Source organism: Erinaceus europaeus, chromosome 16, assembly GCF_950295315.1.
Source record: "Erinaceus europaeus chromosome 16, mEriEur2.1, whole genome shotgun sequence".
In the NCBI taxonomy this organism is placed as follows: domain Eukaryota; kingdom Metazoa; phylum Chordata; class Mammalia; order Eulipotyphla; family Erinaceidae; genus Erinaceus; species Erinaceus europaeus.
In genome coordinates, this window is record NC_080177.1 from 48668028 (window position 1) to 48680304 (window position 12277).

A 12277-nucleotide genomic window follows, 5' to 3' on the forward strand; every position below is an offset into this window, starting at 1 on the left:
GGCGGAAGGATCCCGGTTCAAGGCCCGGGATCCCCACCTGCAGAGGAGTCACTTCACAAGCAGTGTCTATATCCCCCCCCCCCATCTTCCAATCCTCTCTCCATTTCTCTCTGTCCTATCCAACAACGATGACATCAATAACAACAACAATAAAAAAAAAGGCAACAAAAGGGAATGAATAAATATATTTTTTAAATGGGAGACAAAAAAAAAAAAGAAAATCCAAACATCACCCCTCACTAGTGTTTCTGAAACGCTATCTAGAGCTTTGATCAACAAGATATAGTTGAACATACCTATATGCCTCATTTCATATTTCAAGTCTATTATTAAAGTACACTTTAGAGAGACTGAATTCTTTATCAGATAAAGAAAAAATATATAGGGGAGGGTTCAGGTCCTGGAAGATAGAGGACCTAGTGGGATTTGAATTATTATGTGGAAAACTGAGATATGTTACACATGTACAAATTATTGTATTTTCACTGTTGACTGTAAACCATTAATTCCCCAATAAAGAGTATTTCAATTATTGGGAGGCAGAAGGAATGTTAAAGCTTTGACACTGATTTTTTTTTTTTTTTTGCCTTTTTTAACCTCAGTACATACCAATAAGTGATACATTGATAAGCTTATTCTGGAAGTTATTAGCTATGCTAAATGGAACATGGGATATTTAATTTTTTTTTTTTTGCCTCCAGGATTATTTCTGGGGCCAGTGCCTGCACCATGAATCCACTGCTCCGGAGGCCATTTTCCCCCCTTTTGTTGATGTAGTCTTGTTGTGGTTATTATTGTTATTGTTGATGTCGTTCATTGTTGGATAGGATAGAGAGAAATGGAGAGAGAAAGGGAAGACAGAGAAGGGGAGAGAAAGACAGACACCTGCAGACCTGCTTCACCACTTGTGAAGCAACTCCCCAGCAGGTGGGGAGCCGGGGACTAGAACCAGTATCCTTAAGCCAGACCTTGCACTTTGCACCATGTGCGCTTAACCTGCTGTGCTACTGCCCGACCCCCATTTAATAACTTTTATGGTTAGGCTCAAGGGAGCACTAAGGCTCTGAGACCACGCAACTCTTATTACTCTTATTAAGAAAGCGTTCACATTTTCATCAACAAGGTTCAGTTCTTTCCTTTGGTTCCACCCACTCATTAAATTAAAAATAGTTGCAAATTAGAGTATAATTTAGAAATTTAACTTTCTTCAAGAGATACTTATTAACTTTTGGTAACAAAAGCTACTGAAAAGGGGTATAAGACTAAAAGCAGGGGCCAGGTGGTGGCGTACTTGATTATAGTGCCTGGGGATCCAATTTCAAGCCCCTGGTCCCCACCTGCAGGGGGATAGCTTCACAAGTCATGAAGCAGGGCTGCAGGTGTTTCTCTCTCCCCCTCTATCTCCTCCTCTCCCTCAATTTCTCTTCGTCTCTATCCGATAATAAATAAACTATATAAAAAAGAAAGATTGAAAAAAAAAAAAAAGACTAAAAGCTTTGGCCAGAAATCTGTTCTCCTGAAATGCTTCTACTAGCAATTCTGAGGGGTTCCACACTACAGTCATAGCCTGTGCGGCTCAGTGATAAAAGAATAGTCTGATAGCTACTTCTGATCAGCAATTTCTTTGTCCAGCAATAGGTGCACCACTGATCCTCTACCAAAAACTGGCTGAAATGAATGAAATATAGTTTTTGGACTTAGAAAATTAAGGTTATCACAGCATGGAGAGGATCTAAGAAAATAAGGACACTGTTTGGCTAAACCAACACCCTGAAGTCACCAATACTTACTCAGACATATTTTGGCTAAGTTTCCAGAGGGACCCATCCCAGAAGACCTGTAGGTGTTCCTTGAACAACAGTAAATGTGCTAAATCTGCTATACCAACCAGATCTACCTGAAATCACAAAAAGCACCATCAGCTAAGATCGTTCTTTCCTATGATCAAGGCTGTTTATTTGTAGACAGGGTGTTACAGTACATAACTAAGTTTATCTCAGCTCACGCATTTTAGTATATTCTTTACTCTTACAGTAAAAGAAGACAGGCCCTTGCCCCTGTCTCCAAAAGAACTGATTAACAGAACCAACTCTGGGAACTATCCCTAACAAATGATAGCAGAGATAACGAACAGGACTGTCAAATCCAAGCTTGTAGACCTCCTGAATTTGCATGCATGGACCCCAGCTGTGCTTTAACTGTGGTCCACGTGACTACTTTATGCTACAGATTCAATCAGGAGTGCCATTTACCCAAAGATGAAGCAGAAGAAATTTTCATATATGATGCTAGCACATCAAATATTTTATACTTGTCCTGATGTTCTAAGTACAATGTCACTAAATCCTCACAACAATTGTAATGTATGCAGAGCAGATTGTCACCCTCACTTCATAAAGATCACAGAAAACAGCTTAAAAATGATCACGAGTAAGTAGGAGAAATGGCCTTGACACTGATATTACTGAGTTAGTCATGAATCTGCACGTGTGCGCAATTATCCTTTAGTGCACAATTCTCCTGACTGGGTGATATTTGAAAACTAGGTCATAGGAGAGTCAATATCAGTAAACACTAGCTTTCTATATTATCTAGACCAGAAGCACACCAAGAAACCTCTACATTTGTTCAGGCTTATCCCTCACGTACCTGGTAGGGAGAAGAACAGTTCGCCAGGATCTTTTGTTCTTCTAGGCTCTGCACAGTCGGGAAGCTGCTGAGGCTGAAAGTGTCCAGCTGTACCCCAAGGTCGACACTGTAGGAAAAGTCCACAATCTTCAAAGCTTGATTCTTCCTATTACAGTCACTGGGATCGTGGATCCTAAGCCCAGGTTTAAGAGAACAACATAATAAAAAAAGGCCATGAGTGCTGCTGCAAAGCTGGTCTTTAGAAAAAGAAAAAAGGAAAAAGCAGAGGTACTGCAGGTGTGACTTAGCTATACCAACAGCTCCTTCTAGTGGCTAGTTATGAAAATGCACCTGCAAGAGCAGCAGCAGAGTCCACCCACCTGGGGAATGGACACTATACATTAATTTACTGACTCCCAGTATGATTGGCCTCTGACCACTGGTTTGCACTGTGTGGTTCCACTTATCTACAAAGTTCTTTCAATAAATATTATCAGTACATGAACTGTTATACTTGTAAATAAATAAATACCTGTGCTTCACACTATTCTTTTTTCTATCTCATACCGGGGATTGAGCTGAGGGTTTCATATAAATGAAGCATACGCCCCATATACTTTCTTTAATCTTTATTTATTATACTGGATAGAGACAGAGAGACATTAAAAGGGTGGGGGAGATAGGGAAAGCTGCAGCCCTGCTTCCTTAGTCTCGAAGCTTTTCCCCTACTGGTGGGGACCAGGGGCTTGAACCTGGGTCCTTGCACACTATACTGTGTATGCTTAGCCAGGTGTGCCAACACCTGGCCCCTTTTATCTTTTATTGTTAGCACACTTCACAGCTCTTGCTTATGGTGGTACAAGGTGAATTCTGGGGTCTACAGTGCCTCAGACATGAAGTCTTACACTACTGGCAGCACCGTACTCTCTCCCCCACGTGTCTTTTCTGTCTTGATTAGTAACTGTTTTGTGTCATATGAGACAATACTTGATGGAAGTACCGACTCAGCTGTTAACAAGATATTTACCAGTGTAAACTTATGTCATTGCAAAATAATTACCGAGTGTATTTTCCTCATGATTTTCATCTTTTTTTTTTTTTTACCCTAGCTTACTTTATTATATGAATTCAATAAGTAATACAAATGATGTGCAAAATAAGTACTAGCTGTTTGTGTAATTGCCAAATTTCTAATCAATAGCAAGCTACTAGTAAGTAAGTTTTGGGGGAGCCTAAAGTCACTTGTGGGTGGTGGTGACTAGGGGTGTGGGGTTGGGAGAGGATGGAAACCTTAACTCCTGGGGGTGGGGGTGCACTGAGTTAAGTGCAAGGACCCACACAAGGACCTGGGTTCAAGTTCCCACCTTTAAGGGGAACACTTCACAAGCAGCAAGGCAGGCCTTGTAGGTGTCTATCTTTCTCTCTTCTCTCTCTCTCCCTCTCAATTTCTCTGTTCTATTAAAAACAAACAAACCTTGACTCCTGCATTGTTCAAGGGATGAGCATCTGTCTAAACCACATGCAGAGCCACTACGGCACATCTGTCTAGTGCCCACATTAGCACCAGAAGCAGAGTGGAGAGCATGCATCATTAATGATGAGAATGGCGATGGAGGCAATTCCAGGTGTCACAGCCTCTCTTGTTTGAAAGTACAGATTAGCCTTTCTAAAAGTTCACCCCAAAAACAGAGTTGGGAGAGACCAAGCATTTTTTTTATAAAAAATTTTTTTAAAAAATATATATTTACTTTATTCCCTTTTGTTGCCCTTGTCTTATTGTTGTAGTTACTATTGTTGTTATTGATGTTGTTGTTGGATAGGACAGAGAGAAATGGAGAGAGATGGGGAAGACAGAGAAGGGGAGAGAAAGATACCTGCAGACCTGCTTCACCGCTTGTGAAGTGACTCCCCTGTAGGTGGGGAGCCGGGGCTTGAACCGGGATCCTCACGCTGTTCCTTGCGCTTTGCGCCACGTGCGCTTAACCCGCTGCGCTACCGTCCGACTCCAAGACCAAGCATTTTAAAAAGCAAACTTCTTACTCAAATCTCATGAAATTAATGGCCTTCCATCTCTCTCTCTCTCTCTCTCATTAATAAACAGAAACCTTAAAAAAAAATGTTGGTTTCCCTAGTCCTTTTCATAAATCAAAGCTCAAACTGTCTTTGTCTTTTTGATGCCATAACATTTTAAATATTTTCTGAGTTCTTAGTATTTGGACTTCTTTATTTCCTGCTCTGCCCTCATTCCTTGAATGTGCTGGTTAACATGGGTTTAATTTGAACAACAACCCCCCTTTTGTGGCATAGTCTGCTGCTTCATTCTAGTTTTACTCATTTCTCTTGTCAGTTACTTGGTAAGAATCTGGTTTTCAAATGACCCCATCCACAAATTGGTAGAGGATATGAACAGAAAATTCACTACAGAATCCAAAAGGGCAATAAACATATGAAACAATGCTCCAAGTCAATGGTTGTCACAGAAATGCAAATAAAGACAACAATGAGATACCACTTCACTTCTGTGAGAATGTCATACACCAGAAGATAGCAGCAACAAAATGCTGAAGAGGCTGTGGGGACAAAGGAACCCTTCTGTACTGCTGATGGGAATGTCAATTGGTCCACCCCCTGTGGAGATCAGTCTGGAGCTCTCTCAGAAGGCTAGAAATGTACCTACCCAATGACCCTGCAATTCCTCCACTGGGAATCAAACATACCCATCCAAAAAGATTTGTGTATACTTATGTTCATAATAGCATAACTTGTAACAGCCAAAAGCTGGAAGCAACCCAAGTGTCCAAGTGGCCGAGTACGCTGTGATAAATACAATGGGATACTACTCAGCTATTCAAAATGGTGAATTCACCTTCGTCACCTCATCTTGGATGGAACTTGAAGAAATCATGCTAAGTGAGATAAGTCAGAAGCAAAAGGATGAATATGGGATGATCTCACTCATAGACAGAAGTTGAAAAACAAAATCAGAAGGGAAAACACTAAGCAGAAATTGGACTGGAGTTGGTCTATTGCACCAAAATAAGACTCTGGGTTGGGAGTCAGGGGTTTAGGTCCTGGAACATGATGGCAAAGGAGGACCTAGTGGGGGTTGTATTGTTATGTGGAAATGTAATGCATGTACAAACTATTGTATTTCACTGTCAACTATAAACTATTAGTCCCCCATTAAATTTAGAAAAAAAAAAAAAAAAGAATCTGGTTTGACTAAAGCTTTAGTCTATGGAGTCGGGCAGTATCTTGGTTTTGCTAGCATCCTTGATAGATACACCCTTAAAGAAAGTCAACCTATTTCACATTCCCCAAAACATTCCAGTGCACATTTCTTCTGATATGAATCACCAAAATTCTTTTTTTTTTTTCTGAATGTGCTTCTTCAGCATGCTTTTTCTTGGACTACTTTTTAAATTGTACGTGGTGGTTACAATTTAATCTTAATCTTTATCTTAATTTAATTTTAATCTTTAGGCAGCAACTTTTCTCTCAACATAACTGCATTGATCAATATGGTTATTTATTAAAAGGCAGAAGAAAACGGCAATGATCCACATTTTAAAAGAAAGCTGAGAAAGCTACCATAGAAATAAAAGAACCAACCTCTTCATCCCATTTCTAAAAATCAGACTCCTTGGATTCAAGTCACCATGGACTATTTCTGCTTTGTGTAGTTTTTCCACTACTGTCAAGAGGTTATAAACAATCAACATTATCAGTTCATGGGTAATAAATTCACTGTGTTGAAGAAGATCCTGGAAGCAAAAGAACAGAAAACTCATTACTTTTTAAAATTATTTATTTATTGCCTCCAGGGTTATTGCTAGGGCTTGGTGCTAGCACTATGAATCCACTGCTCCTGGCAGCTATTTTTTCCATTTTATGGATAGGACTGAGAGAAAGAGAGACAGCTACAGATCTACTCCACTGCTTGTGAAATACCCCGCTCTCCTCACCACAAGTTGGGAGCTAGGGGCACAAACCCGGATCCTGGTTCAGGTCCTTACACACATTACTATGTGTGCTTAATTGGGTATGCCACCACCTGGGCCTCAGAAAACTCATTTTTAAAAAGCTGGTGTGGCTGTTTTTAAATTCAATATCTTACTGACTATTGATCTGTATTCTGTTCTCTACTACGATCTGTGGCTACTCTGTAGTTTCTCTTTATCTCTGCTTTCCTATAATATTATTTGTAAGCATTTAATGGAATAATAAAAAATCAGTAGTTTTTCAACTTTTCTAGGATCCATAAGAGAAGATGAGGACACAGGGCAAACCAGTGCCAAGACCAGAGAGAATGGTAAATACTGAATCATAGCTCACTGGAGTTAAGCTCGCACAAAAGCTGTTCAGGGAACCAGTAGCAGAGTAGAAAAACCTGAACTCTGACAAGTGGAGGCTCAGTGTAAATATGTCTGCCAATAAAAACTCCCAGGGGACCCAGGCAGGCTACTATCCAGGCACCAGGCTAGTAAAGGCCTATTTACAGCAACTCCTTTCACTATTTGTGCCCAGCTTTCAAGACAAAAATTCCAAAACATACTAACAGGTAAAAAACACAATTAGAAGATGAGCAGGTACAGAAAACAGACACGAGAAAAAAAAAAAAAAAGCTGGAATTATAAGACCAGAAATTTGTATTGAGAGGCCATGAGCTGAAGGTTATCATAACTGTACGACTAGATCATCACACAATTCTGCCTGCTTGTATATGTGCTTGAAAATTGACATAATAAACAGTTTAAAAATACCAAAGAGATTCTTGGTCAAATAATTCCTGGGAAAATAAAATGATTAATATTTCTAACATAAAATTCACTGATTTATTTCATTTTTCTTTCTTTCTTTCTTTTTTTTTTTTTTTTGTCTCCAGGATTATTGCTGGGGCTCGGTGCCTACACTATGACAGAGAGAAATTGAGAGGAAGGGAAGATAGAGAGGGGGAGAAAGATACCTGCAGACCTGCTCCACCATTTGTGAAGTGACCCCTGCAGGTAGAGAGCCAAGGACTCGAACCAGGATCCTTGTGCTGGTCCCTGAGCTTTGTAGTATGTACACTTAACCTGGTGCACCACTGCCCAGCCCCCAACCGACTATTTCTAAAACAGTAACAATTTTATCCTGTATTCCTTTGTTAAATGACACAAACTTATCTACTTGAAAACTTAAAATTATGTAGTTTTATATTACTGCAAACCTGAAGACTGAAGCAGTTCCTATATTGGTACCATATGATAGAACCATCTTGATACTGATAGCAATTACATAAATCATCACACTCCTCATTCAAGCGTTCCTTTAATTTGAGATTAATATAAAAGTCCCATGTAACTGGTTGAGAAGAAACCTACAACAAATCATATTTTAAAAATAATTAGAACCTGTGGTTATGGATGACAGACTAAAACCTGAAAAGAAACAGTAAAGGAACATCTTAAAAGGCATAGGAGCAACAGAGTCTAAAAGCAGGAAACAGAATAAAATATAAAAATACATTTAGCAGACCCAAGGAAAGTAGATTCTAATAGTGGACACCTGGTTGAGTGTGCACATTACAATACACAAGGACCCAGGTTCTAGCCCCTAGTCCCCATCTGTAGGAGGGAAGCTTTACAAATGGTTAAATTGTGCTGCAGGTCTCTCTCTCTCTCCCCCCTCCAACTCAATTTCCTCCTGTCTCTATCTGAAAGAAGAAATAAAGAAAGAAAGAAAGAAAGAAAGAAAGAAAGAAAGAAAGAAAGAAGGAAGGAAGGAAGGAAGGAAGGAAGGAAGGAAGGAAGGAAGGAAGGAAAGAAAGAAAAGAAAGAGGGAGAGATAGGAAGAGGAAAGGAAAGGGAAGGGGAGGGGAGAGAAAGGGGGGAGAAGGGAGGGAAGGGGAGGGGAGGGAAGGATATTAGGTTGAGGGCAACAAATTTATGCTCTCTCTCTTTTTTTATTGTTTTCATTTATTAGATAGGGACAGCCAGAAATCAAAGAGGGAAGGGAGAGCTAGAGAGAGAGACAGACAGACAGAGAGAAACAGAGAGACACCAGCAGACCTGCTTCGCCACTCATGGAGCTTTCCCCCTGCAGGTGAGGACCAGGGGCTCAAACCCAGGTCCTGTGTGTGGTAATTTGTGCTCCACCACCAGGACCTAGGTCATTTTCTACAGTATAAAAAAGGTGGCACCAATTATATATAATAGGAGAAGGTACAGCAAAAAAAAAAAAAACAGGGGTAGATGAACTGTGCTAAATAAAGTAGACCTCAGAATCATCCTCCTCCTATTGCCCAACTTAGCATCTACCTCTCTCCATTCCTAAACACCTGGCGTTTATCCTAGAAACAAAGCAGGGTGCTGTGACAGAGGGTATCAGGCACTGCTGAGGATTGTAAATACCACATGGGGAAGAGAAACAGAGTTCTAGATCAAACTTTAAGATGGACATTCCTGTTCCTCCACTTTAAACTAATTTCCTTACTTGGTTTTCAAAAACCTAACAGTAAGGCTTACATGTTCCAGGCAGGAAATTAGAAGTTTTCTCTGAGGGCCTGGATCAACTTAAGACAAAAGACCCAAATACCAAGGTTTAAAAAAAAAAAAAAAAAAGCCAAGGAGATCATCCTACAGCAAGGTTTGTAACTGGAAAGATTACCCCCTTAATAAAGAAGAACTGTCAAGTGGCCCAGGAATAAAGCATTGGGCTCTCAAGCAGGAGGTCCCCAGTTCAATCCTTGGCAGCACACGTGCCGGAGTGATATCTGGTTCTCTCTCCCTCCTATCTTTCTCATAAATAAATAAATACAATCTTTAAAAAAAAAAGTCAATTCATTTTCAGAGTTCCATACTTTGAACAGTCACAAACTTGAACTTTCTAACATGAAATAAATCAAAATAGACAAAAGTAAATAGATGATGCAGAGAAAAACAATTATAGCACCACTAATAGACTCAGAGAATCAAGGAATATTTCATCTTTGCAATGAAGCACAGAATGCAACATAAAGGAAATTCAGAGAGTAAAAAGGAGTTTTTGCAAATGAAACAAAACTCCTAGTAAAAAGACTATTACTTCACAAGTAGTGAAGCAGGTCTGCTGGTGTCTATCTTTTTCTCCTCCTCTCAATTTCTCTCTGTCTTAACCAATTTAAAAAAAAAAAAAAGGATAAAATGGCTTCCAGGAGCAGTGGATTTGTAGTGCTAGCGCTGAGCCCCAGCAATAGCCCTGCAGGCAAAATAAATAAATAAGTAAATAAATAAAGGGGCTGGGTGGTGGTGTACCTGGCTGAGTGCACATGTTACAGTGCACAAGGACCCAAATCCAAGCCCCCAGTCCCCACCTGCAGGAGGAAAGCTTTGTGAGTGGTGAAGCTACAGGTATCTCCCTTCTGTTTCCCCTACCCTCTTGGTTTCTGGCTGTCTCTATCCAATAAATAAAGATAACTTTTTTTTAAAATTATCTTTATTTACTTATTGGATAGAGACAGCCAGAAATTGAGAAGGAAGGGGGTGATAGGGAGGAGAGAGACAGAGAGACACCTGCAGCCCTGCTTCACCACTCGAGAAGCTTTCCCTCTGCAGGTGGGGATGGGGGCTCAAACCTGGGTCTTGCACTCTGTAACATGTGCGCTTAGCCAGGTGTGCCACTGCCCAGCCCCAATAAAGATAATTTTTAAAAAATTAGAAAAATAAGTGTTGAATAAAAATTTTTCTGACCTGGAACATGATGGCAGAGGACCTAGTGGGGGTTGTACTGTTATGTGGGAAACTGGGAAATGTTATGCATGTACAAACTATTGTATTGACTGCTGATTGTAAAACATTAATCCCCCAATAAATAATTTTTTAAAAAAATTCTGACATGGAAGGCTTAAAAAAAAGGTATATACCCATGCACCCTTTCTCAGGAAGCTATCAAAATATGTGTTTTAAGTCAAGCAAGGAGGGGAAAAAATGGCATCCAAGAAAACAGGCATTTTTGGAAAGATTTTACTGTCTAGGATGACAGTGAACAGAAATTTCAAGTTGACAGACACTGTATACCTAGGAAGCATCAAGTGTAACCTATTTAACTGGGGCAAGCAAACTGATAAAATACTTAATATATTAGAATATATCGGAAGTTGACACGAAGGTCTCTCACCTTTCCTGTCTGATGCTGACCTACAGTGGTAACTGATTTCCTGATAGGTTACTGACTTCCAACAGATGAAACTATTATTACAATGAAGACTACTAGAAAGACTTGATGGCCTGAAGGGGCTACAGTTGTAAGCTCAACCCCCATCACTTATAATGTAACTAAAATAATAAAGAATCAGTCCTACCTTTATTATAGTTAATTCTGTGGAGTTTCTGGAAACCACCCTGAATAATTTGTAATCTTCACATATTACATATTCTTCTTTAATATAGTAATTCTCATCACCTGTTGAGAAGGTTGGACTCCATTTAAAAATCATTATGAACAAACAGTTCCTTGGGTGGGGGTAGACAGCATAACAGTTATACAAAGAGATTTTCATTCGAGGCTCTGAAGTCCTAGGTTCAATCCCCGACACCACCATAAGCCAGAGCTGAGCTGTGCTCTGGTTAAAACAAACAAACAAAAAACAGTTCCTAAATTTTACTTCCTGGTTTAAGGGTTAAGAGGCACATCTAGAATACTTTTCAAAATCATTTGTTAAAGGGTGGGGCTAGATAGCATAATGGTTATGCAAAACAGACTGTCATGCCTGAGGCTCCGAAGTCATAGGTTCAATCCCCCACACCACCATAAGCCCATAAGTCAGAGCTGATCAGTGCTCTGGTAAAAAAATAAATAAATAAAATAAAAATCATTTGTTAAAGACCAAGAGGGAAGGACAGAGTTGTTATTACTACTGGGAAATGAACTTATTGATGTGTCAAATTCTTTTATTATTATTATTATTATTTATTTTCCCTTTTGTTGCCCTTGTTGTTGTTGTAGTTATTGTTGTTGTTGATGACGTCATCGTTGTTGGTTGTTGGCTAGAACAGAGAGAATTGGAGAGGAGGGGAAGACAGAGAGGGGGAGAGAAAGACACCTGCAGACTTGCTTCACCACCTGTGAAGCAACTCCCCTACAGGTGGGGAGCCGGGGGCTTGAACCGGGATCCTTTCGCCAGTCCTTGCGCTTTGCGCCACATGCACTTAACCCGCTGCGCTACCGCCCGACTCCTGATGTGTCAACTTCTATAATGCTAAAATTAAATGCAATGTAGAATTAGACAGAATAACTAATTACTAGAATTGATAGTGTTAAAGTATCAAGTCCAAATATAAATGGCACTTCTTGGTATAATACCATACTTGAAAGTACATGTGCTCAATGACTTACCTAAATCAATTTCCATCTCTATCTCCAACTTGGGCATTGGCTTGTCTCTTACAAAAAACTCTGCAGTGGCATTCAACTCTGGAAAGGATTTTAGTAGTAATTGCCTTCGATACTGCAAACACCAAGGTGATTGAGTAGGGTTATCTGGAGAAAAAGAATCAAAAACACATCACCCTAAGTCTAAAAAAAGAGGAGGAATAAAACCAAGATAGCACAATCAACATAGTTAACCCAATAACACTAGTCACAATCTTTATAGATGCTATGTTTACTGAGTATGAATATAATATAAAAA

General features: G+C 39.7%; 1 protein-coding gene and 1 long non-coding RNA gene across 3 annotated transcripts in view; one reads left to right on the plus strand and one right to left on the minus strand.

Annotated features, from left to right (window-relative positions):
* The window catches only part of LOC132533456 (uncharacterized), a 39170-nt gene that overhangs the window by 20347 nt on the left and 6546 nt on the right, over window positions 1-12277 (plus strand). Inside the window, exon 3 of the long non-coding RNA XR_009545349.1 lies at window positions 6884-6940. This is a non-coding gene — a long non-coding RNA (uncharacterized LOC132533456). The remainder of the gene's footprint in view (window positions 1-6883; window positions 6941-12277) is intronic.
* Window positions 1-12277, minus strand: part of BUB1B (BUB1 mitotic checkpoint serine/threonine kinase B) — an 85086-nt gene that overhangs the window by 2116 nt on the left and 70693 nt on the right. The window contains exons 17-22 of one of the 2 annotated variants that reach the window (XM_007537329.2): window positions 11983-12126; window positions 10949-11049; window positions 7838-7987; window positions 6241-6392; window positions 2650-2821; window positions 1791-1897 (exon numbers count right to left, since the gene is read on the minus strand). In XM_007537329.2, coding sequence (XP_007537391.1) covers window positions 1791-1897; window positions 2650-2821; window positions 6241-6392; window positions 7838-7987; window positions 10949-11049; window positions 11983-12126 — 826 coding nt within the window. The remainder of the gene's footprint in view (window positions 1-1790; window positions 1898-2649; window positions 2822-6240; window positions 6393-7837; window positions 7988-10948; window positions 11050-11982; window positions 12127-12277) is intronic. The other variant, XM_060175113.1, reaches the window with a different exon arrangement.